This window comes from Arvicola amphibius, chromosome 1, assembly GCF_903992535.2.
Source record: "Arvicola amphibius chromosome 1, mArvAmp1.2, whole genome shotgun sequence".
Classification (NCBI taxonomy): Eukaryota; Metazoa; Chordata; class Mammalia; order Rodentia; family Cricetidae; genus Arvicola; species Arvicola amphibius.
In genome coordinates, this window is record NC_052047.1 from 15,192,830 (window position 1) to 15,210,959 (window position 18,130).

An 18,130-nucleotide genomic window follows, 5' to 3' on the forward strand; every position below is an offset into this window, starting at 1 on the left:
TTTGTGTTTCTTTTTTCCCCCTTCCCTAAACCTTTTGGAAAGTCTTACATTGGGACTACCCTTAGAAACTTTAATGATAGATGGCTAATATCCTAAGCATCAAGTAAAGTTGGGGCTCAAAATCACGATCACAAGCTGTGTGTGGTGCTGCATGTCTGTAATCCCCGCACATAGGAAGCTGAGGCTGAAGCAGGAAGATCAGTGTAAACATTGTAGCTCCAGTGGGAAGGTATCCTGGTAGCTGGGAGCCAAGGAATACCACAAAGGCACTGTAAAAGTAGGAACTTACAGCCCTGATCCAAGGAAACGTGTCCCCAGTGCAAGTGTAACTACTCTGCTCCAGCAACGGCCGATTTCCCCAGCGGAATTGTATCAGCTCTGCTTAGGTCCCTCAGAATGTAACAACCCTGCTTCACTAGGGGAAAGTTTCCCAGGCCAAAGTGTGTTACAGTGCTGTTCTGCTCCACTCTGCTCCAGCAAAAGTTGTTACAACTGGGCTCCACTTCCGGCAAAAGATGTCACACCACACAACAAAACTCACTCAAGAAATTTACTGGAAAGGAAGAATTCAGAAGCGTGGCTACCTCCGGTGAGAAATAGCAGCAAACTGAACAGGGTACAGACTTTATATAAGATTTCTTGAGGGCGGGGAGGGCGGAGTTTTACAGGGTGGTTTATGATTGGCGGATTTTTGTGATCTGATTCTGGGACAAGTTCAGGGATTGGTGGGATTTCATGCTTAGAGACCTTGGGGATGGGTGGGCTCCAACACCCTGTCTCATAAAACACAAACAACCAACCTCACCATCTTCCTTGATAAAGTTCAGTACAGTTTCTCAAAGGAAGATGACTAAGTATTTCATGGTGGGATACTGTAGTTTGGATGCGGGCTGAGTATCTTGAGTGTCATGTTTTAGTGTGACATTTGAATGAGTGGGCCCTAATAGGAGGTATATAAATCAGCCAGGGTTCTACCTTTGGAGGGACTAAGAATGTATCCATATGAGCAAGAGAAAACTGTACCAAACCCTGTTGTTGGTTGTTTCTTACTCTTTGGCTCTTTGGGGTACCAACACCCAGCTTTCAAATAAATACACAGAAACCTACTATTACTTATAAATGCCTGGTATTAGGTTGGCTTATTTCTAGACAGCTTTTCTTCACTTAAATTATCTCAATCTACCTTTTGCCTCTGTGCCTTTCCCTTTATTACATCTGTGATCCTACTTTCACTCCTACTCCATGGCTGGCTGGGTGGCTGTGTGGCTGGGGGTGACTGGGTGACTGGGTGGCTGTGTGGCTGGGGGTGACTGGGTGACTGGCCCCTTTTCTCCCTCATTATTCTCCCTTGTTCCCAGATTTCTCCTTTCATTTATTCTCTCTGCCTGCCAGCCCTGCCTATCCTTTCTTGCCAAGCTATTAGCCGTTCATCTATTTATCAGACCCTTCAGGTGTTTTAAACAGGCACTGTAACACAGCTTCACAGAGTTAAACAAATGCAACATAAAAGAACGCAACACATCTTTGTACCATTAAACAAATGTTCCACAACATAAACAAATGGAATACATCTTAAACTAATATTCTACAACAAACTCCCTGAAAGTTCTTTTGTTTGAAGAAGTGATGTCTTGCTCTCGTGCTTACTCCAAGATGGTGCTGTTATTCACCAGAGGCCCACCCAGTAAGAATAGCCAATCTTGAACTTTCAGCCTCCAAATTGTAGGCAAAATAAACAACTTTTAAAAAATAAAGGTGGCCTGCCTCCAGCATTTTTTTTTTTTTTGTAATGAAAAAATACACTAAGATAGAGAGGGGTGAGTCTTGTTAACTGTGGTTGTTTGGATTAAATGGTCTCCATATCATAGAGGGTGGCACTATTAGAAAGTGCGGTTTTGTTGGAGAGGGTATGGCCTTGTTGGAGGAAGTGTGTCACACTGGGGGTGGCCTTTGAGGTTTCCTATGCTCAGAATACTGCCCAGTGTCCCAGTCAACTCGCTGCTGTCTGCAAGATGTAGGTATCTCAGCTACTATTCCATCACATTTGTCTGCATGCTGCCACTAATGGATCGAACCTCTGAAACTGTAAGAGCCACTCCAATTAAATATTTTATTCTGTAAGCGTTGCCATGGTCATGGTGTCTCTTCACAGCCATAGAAACCCTAAGACATTAACATTCTCTGAAATGAGTCTACGCTATCCAGAAAACTCTATGAACCAAGGTCACTACCAATGAAGAATTTATTTAAAGTAGTTTAGGTGAGGATGGCATAACAGTTGTGAAGAGGCAGACTTAGTGCTCATTTAACACAGGGCTATGGGTTTTAAATGGCAGTATCTGGACTCTGACTCCATTACTCTCACCTGTCCCTAAGGTTTTCACTACTGGATCAAAGGAGGCCAGTAGCACAGGTGACCTTAGCAAACATTTTTGTTGTTGACTTCCAAACCACAGTGTGGCTCCTATACCTGTGTCTTTGTGGGAGGGAGATAAAAGAATCATGTAATTGACAGCCTTTCACGTAGACAAAAGGCATTTCCTGAAAAGATGGGTTTAAAAAAACAAACGAAAAGCCAAGACCAATGTTCACTAAATCCTATTCTTTGGATGTTCTTTCTATACAACATTTCAAAAATACCACAGTCCAAGACAAGGGAATTATCCCACAGACAACTGAAATACTGTCTTCTCAAATGGAAGACAGACCAAAGTTTCATTCAATTACTGCATCTTTCTTAAACACTTGGGGTTGCGTGGTTTAGGTTTTCTTGGTGAAGCTTAAGTTCAGTGTGAGGGCACAGAGAAACCAGCAGGTCAGGTTCACAGTCCTTATGTTAGGGGTCTTGCTTTCTCTCTGACAAGCAGTTTGTCCACAAAGTATGTTAGAACTAAACAATCAGAGGACTTTGGAAGACTTGGTACTTCAGTTAGCACAATCCTGATGAAATTTTAGTTGGCAGCTGATCATTTGAGGTTTTGGTAAATGTGGTTTAGAAGCCAAAAGCAGAGATAATTTATTAATCTGATGCCTTGTGTGTCCTACATGTATTGTATGTAGCCAGCGGCACACCTGGCTAAGTTAAAGAGCTATAACCCTGGGTTGGAAATGTACATCATCTTTTGTATCTGGAAGTAAATGGGTGGAGAGTTGGAAATAGGAAAAAAAAAATCACTGAAACCCTGGAAGAGCCTGGCCCTGATCATTTCCTGCCTCTCTCGATGAACATGCACACGGCACTGACAAAGTAGGACAAATAAGCTTTAGAGTGCAGCTCCCCACTGACATAGCAGGGTGAGGAGACAGCTCCTCTGCATTACCTCTACGTTTAGAGTGCAGCTCCCCACTGACATAGCAGGGTGAGGAGACAGCTCCTCTGCATTACCTCTACGTTTAGCTTTTGGTTGAAAGTTTTGGAGGCAAAGGCCAGAGCAGAAACACTTAGTTCTAAGTTTGGCTGAGGAAGAGTAGACACTGCACTGTAACACGCTGCTAACTTGTCACCAACCAACTCAATACCTATGTTACATAGGATTTTCTTAGCAGTATTCACCTTCTGATACAGATTTTCTGCATTGTGGTGTTTAGCTCCTATTACATAAAAATTCTCAAACCTCAATTTTCTTTCCTGTAAGAAGTACAAAAAAAGGGTGTTTCTCACTCAGGTGGCCTTCTGTTACAATAGTGCTTGAGCTACTCAAACTCTTCAGATTTTAAGATCAGCAACATGTGGTTTCAAGGTTACAAGCTCAGTAGGTTCCTTTAAGCCTGGATATGAGCATATTGTTGCCATTCATACCTTTTCTAGAACTCAAGTCATCTGGATATAAGCACAGGAGAAAACATGAGATTTGGTTTATTCTGTGTGCCCAGGGAGAAATTAATAAATGGTAGTCAGTATTGCCTACAAATCCAACAAAGGGAGAAAATATAAAAAATATTAAGTACAAAAACTATTTAAAAATAGATAAAAAGCCATGCCAAGGAATTTGACTGTTTAATGGTTTGCCTTATCTGACAAGTCCCAACAAGGTCATCATCTCATTCCTAAACCATAAAGCAAAATTTTTTTCCAAATAATAAAATTACATTAGGAAGCATTTTTGATAGATAGCAGGACAGATACAGAAGACCATCAGGAGTTGATGAGCAAATTTTGATAGCAAAAGACACCAGACTTAATTTTTAAAAAAAAAAAAATGACCATGAAAGAATGAAACCGAGTAAAAGTTACAAAAACGAGCTAGTTTGTGAAGGACTGAAATCAGAAAAACATAGAAGAAACAAACAAACAACCCAGACCAACGAGAGAGACTGGAACTAGACTATAGTTGGAGACATAAGGGCAAGGAGTTTTGCCATTCTCTCAGTGCTGACAAAAGGTCATCATGTTTCTAGCATTTGGAAAATTGAAGGAATTCGTAGTCAGTGGCCTTAGTCTCTTGTGATGTGTGGAGTCACTCATACAATGAAACGGGACTGTGATTTAAAGACTGCAAAGGGCATTCAAGTGGAGTGAGACAAGGGTGCTGAAGGAAGATTCCGCCGAAATCTAAGGTTGTAAGATACATAATAGTTTTTTTGTTGTTGTTGTTCTACACCAGAATGCAACAAACACAGGGGAAAGTAACAGGCAAATGGTTAGCATGTTGCATGTATGGCTACACAGCACGCTATACAAGCGCAGCCCCTGGAGACACAGACTTTGATTTCATAGATTACGCACATAGTAGGCACATGTAGAGTTTTTGCTTGAATGAATTGATTTAGTCATCACCAATTCTTCTGTGGTACTCTGTAGAGTACTGGCAACTGCCCACATTTCATATGGTATGCCAGTGCTGAAAAGAAGAAAATGGAAAAAAAAAATCAGGCATTCAGCTAAACTTAGCAATCTTAAAATGGCAACTCTGTCAGTTGAGGCAGTTTTTATCTCGTGCCAGTACACGTCTTTGATGTTTGCTTCCTTTTCCTTATGCCACTACTCGTACTAGACCAGAATGGCTAATTCTGAGTTCAATAAGCTACATAAACACGACATGGTGGGTGTGCAGACCTATACAATCTCAGCAGTTGGGAGGCGGAGTGAGGAAGATAGCCAGTTCAAGGCTAGCCTGGGGTACACTGGAGGTTTTGTTTCAAGAGGAAAGCTACGTTTCAAACGGTCTGCAAGTTTTCCAGGTACTTAAAGTGAACTCAGAATTCAGACCGAGATGCATAGTATGATGGCACAGCTCCGAAGCTCCCATATCCACCTCTTCTGAACTGCATGGTCTTAGACTCCACTAAATTCATATTACAAACGTGTAAAAGTCAGGTTCAGGAAGTCTATGACCCGAGACTAAACTCTGGCGAGGTATTAAAGTGAGGACATGACCGCTGCAAGGTATGGCTGAGGGGAAGCTGAATTTGTTTTGGCCCCGACAGGAGTCTCTCTCCTTACATGAAATCATCTCTGAAGATCCAAAGCCCTCTGGATCTGGAGGTGGAGAAAATGGCCAGGCAGTAAAGTCTGTCCAGAAGGTCCGGGGCGAGGCCCCGCCTCCCGGATCTGGAAGCTGGGCCTCCCGCTAGCACAGCTGCCCCGAGCTTCCGTGCTCGCTTTTCACTGCACCTGAGCCCACTACTCTCCATGCCGCTGCCTCGGCTTCCCTGAACCCCGCACGCTCGTCTGGGGGGGGGGGGGGTCCCGGCTGCACGCCCGTCCGACCCGCACTTTGGACAGGCAGGCAGCGGTGCGCGCGCGCACCGCCGGGACGCGGGCTGATGGCGTCATTTGCGCTTCCGCCTGCGGCTGCGTTCTAATCAAAAGCCAGGAAGGAAGGAGGGAGGGCTGCAGGGCTGTGTGTGGGGGAAGTAGCGAGAAGACGAGCCATCCCGGCGCTCGCTCGTCCGCCCGTGGCCCCTTGCCTGCCGTCCCCGCTCCAGGCCCCGTCTCCCCGGCGGAAGTCACACCAGGCGCCCTTCCCCGGCGGCGGCTCCTCCTGGACGCCCGCTCGGCTTTCCCGGGCACGGCGTTCGCGCTCCGCCTCGCATCCCCCCCCCCCCCTCGCCCTCCCGCCCTCCCGCTCGCTCCTTCCCTCCCTCCTTCCCTCCCTCCCATCGCCAAGCTCCCCGCCCTTAGTATCGCGAGACGAGGTGAGAGCTGGCGGAGCGGCGGCGGCGGCGGCGGCAGTAGAGGTGACCGAGGCGGTGGCGGCGGCGGCCCGGAACGCTGTGTCGGCCCCGGCGCGGCCGAAGTCGCGATAGAGCGGAGCCCCCACGCCCCTCCCCCGTCCGCGCCCCCCCCCTCTTCCCGCGGGGATGGAGAAGGCGACGGTTCCGGCGGCGGCTGAGGGAGAAGGGAGCCCCCCGGCGGCGGCGGCAGTGGCGGCCCCCCCCGCGGCGGTGGCGGCGGCGGCAGCAGCAGCAGCAGCGGCGGCGGAGGTCGGCGGCGGCGGCGGCGGCGGCGGCGGCGGGGCTCGCTCGGCCTCGTCTCCTCGTGGGATGGTGCGCGTCTGCGACCTGCTCCTGAAGAAGAAGCCACCGCAGCAGCAGCACCACAAGGCCAAGCGGACCCGGACTTGCCGACCCCCCAGCAGCAGCGAGAGCAGCAGCGACAGCGACAACAGCGGCGGCGGCGGCGGAGGAGGCGGCGGCGGCACCAGCAGCAACAACAGCGAGGAAGAGGAGGACGACGACGACGAGGAAGAGGAGGTTTCTGAGGCAAGGGCTTGGTTTCATCTCGAGGAGGGAGGAAGGGGCCCTGGAGGGCCGTGGGTGGGAGGGGACTGGCGGTGGGACCGAGTCCTCCGGGTGGAAGATCTGTCTTGGGGACCGGGCTGTCGACTGCCCCCTTTCTTTGCTCGGCCTGAGTCGTGAGGTGTGGGAATGTGGGGGAGGGTAGCTGACACGTGGGGGTGGGAGGACCACAGAGTGCAAGGAGTTGGTGAAGAGCTTGTGATCCTAGGATGCTTCTCACGGTCGAGGGTGGGAGGAGGAATTGGTTCGATTCCCGGGTTGCACGTTGGAGCGGGAGGGTGGTCTCTCCGGGGCCAGTAAGGCCACCTCATTCCCGGGGCGGGGGCGGAGCCAAAGCGGGAGGGGTAAGATAATAGGTAGGAGAGTCTCTTGGGGGACGCCTGCGAGGTTGGTAGTTTTCTGTCAGCGTAAGGTGGAGGAGTAGTTCTGGAGGGGTGCGGGTGAGGTTGTAATGGACTCGGCGCTAAGTATTTGTGTCTGGGAGAGACACGTGAGAAGCTGTACTTTTCCATACTGTTTTGCTGCAGGGCTTTTTTTTTTTTTTAACTGTTGCGGCTGCTGAAGTGATCTTAACTTACTCGATTTATGAAAGGTTTTGGATGAACCGATCTTATATCCGTATGCATTTACAAATGGCTTAGTTCATAAAAATTCTGTCTGATGCTCTACGTGCATATGTAATACATCATTAGGTTCTCCCTTAGTAGGAAATAATCAAACCAGATCCCACCTTTTTTTTTTTTTTCTTTTCAAATACACGAGGAAGAAAGCGACTGCTTTGCACCTAGGCTTGGTTGTAGTGGTTGGGATAGGAAGGCCCTGGGATTTGTCCTAGTGATCTGGTTTCATAACTGTTTGTAGTTGTTCCTGGGCCTACAGACAGGCGGCGTTGTGGGATCTTGTTCCTCAAAGAAGGCCTTTTAACCCAAAAGCTTAGTGAACCATACTGATAGCCAACTAAGACTTCCCAGTTATTAACTCCGAAAGTAACCCTCTTGTCAGTGCTCTGAAATGGAAGTTTTGAACATTTTAATGAGGAGGAAGGAGGAACTTAAGGCAGCAGAGGAAAGCAGCTGTAAAAGTTGATTAAAATTAAGTACTAAGAGAAGACTAATGTAATTAACCAGAACTTCAGCCTGCTGCTTGTTTCCTTCCCCAGACATAGAGCCTGGCAAGAGCCTGTTCTTGAGGTCATTTTCCCCCCTTTCCCCATCCAGGTTCTATTTAAATAAGAAAAACATCTTAGAAAGGGAATGGGATTCACCTGTTAGCAATAAGACCAAACATACTTATTTTTTCCTTAGCTTAGACTTCTAAGAGTAAGAATACCTACATCCAGACTTCTCCCCTGTGTTATTTCTGTTTGGCCTATTGTGGGTAGTTTGTTTAATTGGATGTTTTCCGACAGTATGTTGCCCAGGCTTCATTAGAAGTATTGGAGACAAGCAACAACACAAGAGAAAACAGAACTTTACTATTGAAAGAATGACGAGAAAGATGTGATGGAATCCTTTTCTGTTTTGATGCTTAGAAGTAACCAGTTTTATAAACCTCAGACGTGGGAAGCATTTTCTCATACTTCAGCTCAGCCTTTTTATTTAAAAAACAAGGAGAGCAAGGCAGAAAGGAAACTGGTTGTGTCTGGTAGTTGCAAAAGTAGGAATCAACGTTTTTATAGACGTAGAACAGTACTTTGAAAGTGATTTATTTCCTTATGTCTCCCTTCTGATCTGTTTCAAAATCTGGTGCTGAATTTCAGGTTTAGCAGCTGTGAGCAAAATACCAGTATGAAGATTTTAAGTTTTCTAACTTAACTGGTTTGGAACAAGGTCATATGCGTCATGTAATACTAAAGGGAATTTTCTGCTGCAAATTCTACATACCTACATGCAGTAGTTTTGTCTACTGCAACATGATCTAATCACTCCTTAAGTTTTAAATGTAGGTTGGATTTTTTTTTAATCTGAAAATAAGTATTATTTATATTAACTTTGACCAACTAAGATAGTGTTGATTCTTACTGTGTTTTGCAATGCCATCTGCATAAGCAATAGGTTTGTCATTTGTTGAGTGAAGTATGTGTAAGAAAAGTTGAGCCATTAAGAAGTGTATACAGCACATGGTGACTAGGCAAGACAGAAAGGAGCAGTTTTTCTCTCTGCACTTGCCTCATTCTTTGATGGGAGTGAGGAGGCAAGCCTTAGGGCGCTGTACACCGTAAGTCAGATGGGTGACTTGTGCAACGCTTGCTTTCCACTTTCATTGTCCCGACATGTCATCAGAAGTTTAATTTGCAGGACTTTGTAAATGTATGGTTTTTTCTTTTCTCCAAATTCATTGTTTTAGCCTACACAGTTTAAAAATGCAGATAACATGCTTCTTGAACTAATTCATCAGTAAAAAAGAAAATCACCAGATTAGAAGGGACTATGAAAGCTCATACTTTTGCATGTCTAACTTGAAAACATGATGAATGTGACTGATGATTTAACATGACAACAATACATTCGTGGTTTTGAAGAAGTGTTAACTGGATGTTGTACACCAGTTGAAAGAGGAAAAAAATGGAAGAAAAGGAAAATGGATTTAAATAACAGCTTTAAGTACCTGGTTGAGTAGGTCCCCCCAAAGTGTTTTAGAACAGGATGGCATAGCCTCAGCTGGACCTGGAAAGAACGTACAAGATTAAAAACTTTCTCTATCTCTTCCCTTCTGTTTGACACAAGACCTTAGCTCCAGTTGAAAATGTCATTTTCTAAGCTTTCAATGGCTTCCTGATTAGTAAAGAACAAAATATATTTCTTAACATAAAAACCATGTTGTGCTTCTTTTGAAATTAGAGGACTAAATTAAATATTACAAGAAAAAGATGAAATTGCAAGACTATGCATCATTTCAGAAATAACATTGCATTCTATTGAACATTCTTTTGGATATGAGTGAAAGACAGCTTTTCTCCTAAAGCAGAACTGAAAGGGAGGAAATATTAAAGACAGGACTTTTAAGTGGAAGAGCAGTGTTTTTGTTGAAGAGGTATAAAATAGAAGATGGTAGAAGTTGATCAGAATTCCACCTATATGTATAGGAAAGGTGTGGTTTTTACATGAAGAGATGACTTAATGAAGGAATTTAGACAGTGGGGCCAAGTGAATAAGTACTGACAGTATTGAAAGGATTTGTAAGGCTAATAGACTTTCAGATGCGGAAAAAGTAGACTTGAGGAGGAGAAGGGAAACAGATTCAAGTTAGACTCTTGAAACTTTTTTTTTAATTTGAAAATGTTAGGTTTCTCTCTTGTAAATGCATGAAGTCTCAGATTAGCCAAAAGAAACTTGCCTGTACTGTTTCCCAGTTCTGTTTCAACTGATGCAGCATTATTTGTAAAATAGATAATCTTTGAAATATTATTGTCTTACCTTCTGTTTAAAGAGGACTTGATTAAGAACAGAAAAAAGGAACAACATACGGAAGTGTTCAGTTAATTAGTACCAGTTCTAGGGAGAATCCAGAGTTCATTTAGGAAACCATGAGTTCCTTCCTTTCTTGTAACCACAGCCTGTGAATAGCTGATGTTTGGATTTTAACATCTTTCAATTTCTCTCTTTTTCTTTCTCGCGCACTCCCCCCCCCCCCCCCCCTTTAAGTAATGCTACTTTCAGAAGTATGAAAATGTTGTGGCAGGGCCAGTGAGATGGCTCAGAGGGTAAAGATGTTTGCTCTCAAGCCTGACTTGAGTTTGAACCCAGAAGTTCACATGGTGGAAGGAGAAAACTGACTCCCTCAAGTAGTTCTTTGACCTTTTATGATGTTTTTTGAATGTTGGGACTTTCATTTTGTAGGCAGAGATACTAGTTTAAAATAGATTTAAGTGACTTTGTGAGGGATGTATTTCTATTAAGTGTCAGAGCAGGATTACACCTGGATTTGTCTGATTTAAAATAGGTTCATTTGTTTATCACTCATTCTAAAAGCAATAGATTTTCTTTAAAATAGGAGTTGTCGACTTAGAGTCTGGATAGAGTAAGTAGCCTGAAATTACAAAGTTTATTTTTTTATTTTATTTTTTTTATTTCTTTACTTTCTTCCATAGCCCATCATAGCTCTGTCCACCTTTTTATTAGATACTGAGAAAGACCTGTGAATCTGACATCCCTTTGGATCTGACTTTCACAAGGAAGTGATGTCAGAGAAGTGGTGTGGTAGTTTAGAGTGTAGGACTGTCAGGTCTGAAGGCAGAAGCCTGGCTTTGTTCTTTATGTCCTGTACTGTAAGGTGGTGTGTATTGTGTAAATTTTAGTCTTACATGTTAGATTTTCAGGAACCCAAATTTCAAGTATGAATATTACATAAATCCTTTTTGGCTTCTTTGGAAAATGTTTGGAACTTCGTATCTTCAAAGAATTTATTTGTAGCTTTTTTATATTGGACCTATACAAGATATTTTAATTGGATTATAATTCTTAGTTTAATTGCCCCAAGCTTTGTTGTTATCAGAAGTGTATAAGAATACACCAAATGTGATTTTCTTTAAAAAATAATTTATTAAAAGCATATAAAAATTTATTTTTATAATTGTCAACATTGACTAAAGTTTTATGTTTTTGTTTGGATTGCTTTTGAGAATTTCTTCTTTCATTTCTTAAATATTGTACTTTTTTTCTTAATAATTTGTGTGTGCTATATATATTTGTGGGTATTCTTTATATTGTTCCACATAATCTCTTTATATTTTCACAATATGAAAAAGTATTTTGCTTAGTAAATTGTATTATTATTTTATCACTCATAAGACACTCCACACAAGAGACCTTCCTTGACCCCATACATAAACAATTCTTAGAACTTTTCTTTTGGTACTCTGTATTTTGCTTTTTAGAGGTAACTAGATACCCCTTTTGGATGTAGGGTTTAATTGTGTTAATTTCTTTCCTACTCTTTACATAGCAGTTGACCAGTCCTGTTTTTAAAAGAGCTTTAGCCTTTCCTTGTTTCTCTTTGTCCTGTTCCTGTGCTAACTAGCTGTCTTTAGTTGATCTTCTTGCTTCTCCCGTCCACATCAGTGCACATCCTTTGATTATTTACTGCTATTTTTTTTATTGTTTTGAGTCTGATCTGGCCTGTTATCTGTAGCCTCTTATTGGCTAACTCTCATATCTTGACTAACCCATTTCTAATAATCTGTGTAGCACCACAAGGTGGTGGCTTACCAGAAATATTCTTAACCTGCGTCCATCTCAGAGAGGAGAGCTGAGGCGTCTGCCTGAGGCGTCTACCTGACTCTGCTTTCTTTCTCCCACAATTCTGTTCTGTCTACTCCGCCTACCTAATTTTCTGTCCTATTAAAGGGCTAAAGCAGTTTCTTTATTAACCAATGAAAGTAACACATAGACAGATGACCCTCCTCCATCAGATCTTTAGGTGATTTTGTGCTATTTATATGCCAGTCACTATAAAGTTTACATCTCCAGTCTAAACTTCTGTTCTTGACAATTGAGTTCAGACTTCTGGCCATCCACCATTTGTACATACTTTTCTTCCCACACCCACTCTTTCTTTTAAGTAAACCAAGTCAAAATCCCACTCAGCTGTACTCAATGTACTTTATACAGCTCCAAGTAGATGTTACTAGCTCAGTACTCCGTAGGCAAAAAGAGAAGAGAAGTCTCTGTTGCCTAATCCATTGTCCAGTGAGAATAGGAATGGGGTAACTGTAATCAGAGTTCCTTTAGAGAGGAAGAGAAAGGAAGCAAACAGCGGTCGTTGGCTAGATTAATAATGATTTCCTTCTGGGGCAGCAGTTGTGAGAGCTGTATGCTAGCAACTGCAAATTTCTTAGTTTGCCTCATTTTTCCCCTTAGGAATGTTTTTTGACTGTTGTCTATGTCCTCGACTTTGTTTTTTGGGTGGCTTTTTATTGACCATGTCTGAAATGTAGTAGGCATTGGAGAGTATGACAACCCTAGAGGCATCATTGCTATTAGCCCTGTGTATCGTGTAGTTTATGATATATAGGGTAGTGTACTTGTGGGGGTCAAAGGACAACTTTCTTTGTACTACATGGGTCCTGGGAATGAAAGTCACATTGTCAGTCTTGGCAGCCAAGCTGAGCTGGCTCTTGGGCCCTGATCACAACTTTTTATAACTGATATAGTTTGGGGATAAAATTTGTGTCAGAAATTTGAGAGATTTCTATTTTTAAATCAGAGCTATATGACGTACATATTATAGCAAAAGATCTCCTGTAATGCTCATTTTCTTGAACTCTGCTGATTCCTTGCTAGCTTCTGTGCTGTCTAACCTGATCCCTTATGCTCTGGGCTACTTGAGGACATTGGAAAGAATTGTTCTGAGTGATTATCAGTTGGGTATTAATAGAGAATCAGAACAGGTAGATTTGTATATGATTGATAGCTACCTAGTTAGCTAGATAGCATTCAGAGATTTATTAAAGGGAATACATTGTCTTACAAGATGGTAAGAACTGGCTAAGCAAGCTAGTCTTGAGAGGCAGTTAGGAGGCGAAGTTTGCTGTCAAGTCAAAACTCATGGCCAAGAGCTGGGGCTGTTCTCTCCATGCACATAGGAAAGGAATATCCCGTGAAAAGAGAACAGCTTTTGTTCAGAGTTCTATCTTTGGTACCAAGAACAAGATTTCTTTTAAGAGCTCATTTGAGTAGGTCATGCTCACTAAGAAAAATTACCCTCATTTGCAGTTAATTGATTGGGAATTTGTATCTTCAAAATCTTGAGGCATCATAGGTATTTTTAAAGCCTTTCCTACTGTTTGGCAGCCTTTTCTAGCCTGAGAAGTAACAGACCATTGGGACTCTTGTAGTCTGGAACTCTTTCCTTCAGGCTTCTTTAGCATTGCTTTCATAAGGCTGTGTTTGCTTGCCCACTGTTTGTGGCTAAATTTAGGGTTTTATTGTTGATGTATAGCTAGCACCTGCCAATATGTTGGGGTTTTCATCTTTTTTTTCAGAGCTGTGTACTTCATAGATATGTATTGTGCTCTTTCTGAATATTATAGCCCTTTGCTTAGCATCTTGACATATGTTTCCAAGTTGGGAGAGATTTTAGAAGTTTAGGGTAATGCCTTCTGATTTCTGTATTGAGGAATTAGATGAGTGATTTGTGTGAAAAGACTTAGACATGTGCTTCACACAGGGCAGAAATGGGGTTTTTTTGTTTTGTTTTGTTTTTGTGTTCTTTTCTCTGCTACTCTGGCATAGTCCTTGTAGGCATCCACAGGTCTGAATTCTAGCTGTCTTACTTCTGTATCACCCCTTAAGTTGTGCGGCCTGGTCCTGTAGACTCTGGCTAAAGTGGTCATGTATGGCCATTGGCTACTATATCAAACAGTACAGATACAGAAGATTCCCGTCAGCCCAGAATATTTTGATAGCTCTACCTTGCAGTGTTGACTTGATCTAAAAAAGTCTGTTGTAATGTAGCTTACCTACCAAAATGACTATGTCCCAGATGACCAGGATTGAACTGTTTATCTCATGCTGTCTGTGTTCAATGATAAAGTTTTTAAAAGAGTAATTAAGGTTAAATCAGGTCCTATGGGTAGGTCCTACTCTAATCTGCCTGGTTTCTCTGTGAAAGGAAGTTTAACTACAGATACCAGATATGCACACAGGAAAAGCCAAGTGAAGATGAAAGAAGGTGATCATCTGTGAGCAAGGCAAGGGGTCTAATAAGAACACAGATCTGCTGATAGCTGTTCTTAGATTTCTAACCTTCATAACTGTGAGGAAAGTGAATGCTGTTTGAGCCACGCAGTCTATGGTTTTTTTTTTTTACTACCTTTGGTGAATTAATATCCTGTGAGAAATAGGGAATCAAACCATGGCCATGGATAGCCTCCTTTTACGGATGGACCAAAGAATTGTAAATATTTCTTCTCGTTTATATCCTATTGGTCAGAACTTAATTTCATAATTGAGTATTTAGTCCTTGCTGGCCATATGTCCAGATAAAACTTGTGGGAAAACTGGCTTTTTATTACAAGAAGGGCTTTGTGAACTTGGGGGATAATTAATATTGTAGAAAATTCTAGGATCATGCTATCTTTTTAGCTAGCAATACAAGAGAAAATGTCTCAACTGGTTTCCTGAAATAATTTTGTTGATCTAGCTTGGGTCTTGGTTTTATCTTTGAAAAAGGTGCTTTATTCAGGACCTGCAATGTTTGCCATGTAGGAGGTGACGTAGGGGAGTTTGTTCTCACCAGACTCTCTTGAAATGGTTTCCATTGCTAAAATGACAGGGTGAGAAAATGGAAAGGAAAGCCTAGAGCCTCCAAACTGTTGTGAGTTTGTTTCTGCCATCCCATTAGGCTGGCTGTTGTGAGATTTCACAGTACCTTCCTAATTTGTTCTCCTACGTGGCCAGCTTGCTTCCTTCTTTTCCTCTTTCCCATCTTTTCTCCCTATATCCCATTCAATTCTCATGTAACAAGTGGGTTCTCTTTCTGAAATGTAGGCCATTACTTGAATACTATTCTTACCATAAAATTTTTAGCTCATCCTTTGTCATTCTGTGCTAGAATGTACTGTATTGGGGTCTTTGACTTGGGATATTCTTCCTTTGGCTCCTGACTTTTCTTTTTCTTTAAAGATTTTTATTTTTATTATTTTATGCACATGGATGTTTTGCCTGTATGTGTGTCTATGCACTGCTTTGCATGCCTGTGACTTGTGAAAGTCAGAAGAGGGTGTCGGATACTCTGGAACTGGAGCTGCAGGGATTTATGAGCTGCTATGTGGGTGCTGAGAAGTGAACCCAGGTCCTCTAGATGAGCAGCAGTGCTCGTAACCACTGAGCATCTCTCCAGTCCTTTTTGATTTTTCTTGAGCTCTAGAGATTTTTGAGGGAGACTTGCCCTTCTGTATCTCCTCTTCTAACTTTTCATTTCGGCCTCTAAATTGAAGAGGATGAGAAACAGATGTTTTATATTGGTCCTCCACTAAGCTTTAGCAGTAAATTTGTGAGTGGATTTTGAAGCCTGTTTGTTAACACTTTTAAAAGGGATGTGTTTACTTGTTTACTGTGCCCAAATATCAAATAGCCTTTTATTTCCCGTTTCCACATCAGATTTAATCATTAGTTGAAGCTTGATTTTTGTGTGTGTCTGTTTGTCTGCCAGTGACATGGACATATGTTTGTGTAGGTTCAGAATATATTTCTTGATTGCTCTTCCCACTGCACTAAAGCAGGATCTCTTCTTACTTTGACCCAGGACTTATTAATTTAGCTAGTATAGCTAGCTAGCTTGTTCCAGGGATCTGCTGCCTGTTTCTGCTTCCTATATGTTGGGATTACCAGATGGGCTGCCATGCCCGCTCATCTTTAACATGGGTGCTGGGGACCCAACTCTATTCCTCCTGCTTGCAGAGAAAGTGTTTTCCCCACTTGAGCCTTTTTCTTTTTATTTTTTGATTTTTCGAGCTACTTGAGCCTTTTCCTCATCCTCTAGAAATTACTGAATTTAAGTAAAAAGTCTTAAGTGTCTGCTTTGATGTGATTGAGTGTAATGTCTTAGGAGTTAGCTGTGGGTCACTGATCCTGTTTGTCTGGAATTTGGATTCTAACCTGCCTGATAGGCTTTAGAATTATCTTTGCAAATTGCCACACATATTTTTATGTCTGTTTTGATAGGATATGCATTATGCCATGATGTGTAACACTGAGTAGTCTAACCCATAAACACCGTGCTTCTATTTTTCAGATTCTTCATCTTTCTTTACTAAAGTTAAGCAGTTTTGTAACATTGTGTGGTTTTGTTTTGTTTTTTAAATACAGTTTTGTGTGCATGGGTGTTTTGCCTGCAGGTAAAACTACTTGGTATTATTTACTATGAACACATGTTTGGATTTGATTTCAGAAACATTCGAACTTAATGTGTTGTCCATTGTCCATCTCACTTTAGATTATGTCTTAGGAAAACTACTTCTTCCTTACATCTTTTATAAAGATTACATATTACAGATTCCTTTCATATTTATGTGTTCTTTAAAAACATTTTTTATATGTATGACAGTTTCTTTGTACCCACGGAGGCCAGAAGAGACCTTTAATTCTCTGGAATTGGAATTATGGATGGTGGTGAGCCACCGTGTGGGTTCTGGGAGTTGACATTCAGAGTGCTCGAAATGAGTTTGATTACAATGCCTAGTAATTTTTGAAACTCATATCTCTTACTAGCTTTTTCTTAAATTTTAAGCAATAAAACCTTACTGGTTTTACAGTGTCAGTTCAGTAGTGTCAGGAAATTTTACATTGTTCTGCAACCGATCTCAAAGTCAAAAGTGTACTGGTCCATCCATTGAAGAACTCTGCATTGGGGCTGGAGGGATGGCTCAGCGGTTAAGAGCACTGACTACTCTTCCAGAGGATCCAGGTTCAATTCCCAGCACACACATGGCAGCTCACAACTGTCTGAAGATCCAGTTGCAGGGGATCTGACACCTTCACACCAATGCACATAAAATAAAGTTAAATAAACCATAAAAATATTTTTTAAAAAAGAACTCTGCATTGTCTCTGCTAACCTTTTGTTTCTTAAGTGTTTTCTACTTATGTAGCTCAAATAAGTGGAATCTTATAGTGACTATATCTTATTTCAGTTAAAAAATGTCAGGGTTTTTTGTGTGTTTTTAAGAATGTGACAGACAAGATTTCCTTTTTAAGATTGAATAATATCCTGTTGTATTTATGTATCACATTTTGTTTATCAGTTGTGGGCATTTGTGTTGCTTTTATCTCTTGGATGTTTTGTCTTTTTTACCTTTAATTTCACATTTATGTAGGTTCACGAAGACTCAATTTTATCTTTCCAAATAGTTAATGAATTGAGTTAGGTATTACACATGCTAACCCTTTCCATTTTTTGAAGTGTTATCTTTCATGTTTGCACAGTAGAATAAAGCATCAAGTTGTATTTCCTCAGTGTGTTCATCTTTATATGTGCCCCATTTGTATATGCCAAAGACCCCACAAACAAAATATTTAGGGACATGTACACATGAACATGCCTATACACAGGAAAGTTACTTACACTAATCAGTTTCACATGTTCTTTGATAAGTAGGTAACATCTGTGAGAAGCTTATGGTTGACAAACTAATTTTATGTATTTTTCATGTAATCCAGGTGTTTGTTTGCTAGGTTTGTTGGTTCACTTTAAAGGGAATTGAACTCAGGACCTAGTGCATGTTCAGTACTCTTCCACTGGGTTAAATACTCATGTTTTCGTTGTTGTTTTGGTTTGTTTGTTCGTTTGTTGGGAAGACAGGGTCGTGATATTAGCCCGGACTGGCTTCATTGTCACAATTCTCCTGCCTCAGCTTCCAGGATTGATTACAGGCAAGTACTACCATGTC

At 41.8% G+C, this 18,130-nt stretch overlaps 1 protein-coding gene and 1 long non-coding RNA gene across 5 annotated transcripts in view; one reads left to right on the forward strand and one right to left on the reverse strand.

The window, feature by feature from the left end:
- Nucleotides 1-3,981: 3,981 nt before the first annotated feature.
- LOC121677346 lies at nt 3,982-5,979 on the reverse strand. Its single transcript, XR_006020902.1, has 2 exons — nt 5,444-5,979; nt 3,982-4,841 (listed from the first exon to the last, which is right to left on the reverse strand). It is a non-coding gene; the product is annotated as an uncharacterized LOC121677346 (long non-coding RNA).
- Nucleotides 5,980-6,303: 324 nt separating this feature from the next.
- The window catches only part of Ankrd17 (ankyrin repeat domain 17), a 142,512-nt gene continuing 130,685 nt past the window's right edge, over nt 6,304-18,130 (forward strand). For all 4 annotated transcript variants that reach the window (XM_038319072.1, XM_038319080.1, XM_038319102.1 and 1 more), the window contains exon 1: nt 6,304-6,705. In XM_038319072.1, the coding sequence (XP_038175000.1) occupies nt 6,304-6,705 (402 nt within the window). The remainder of the gene's footprint in view (nt 6,706-18,130) is intronic.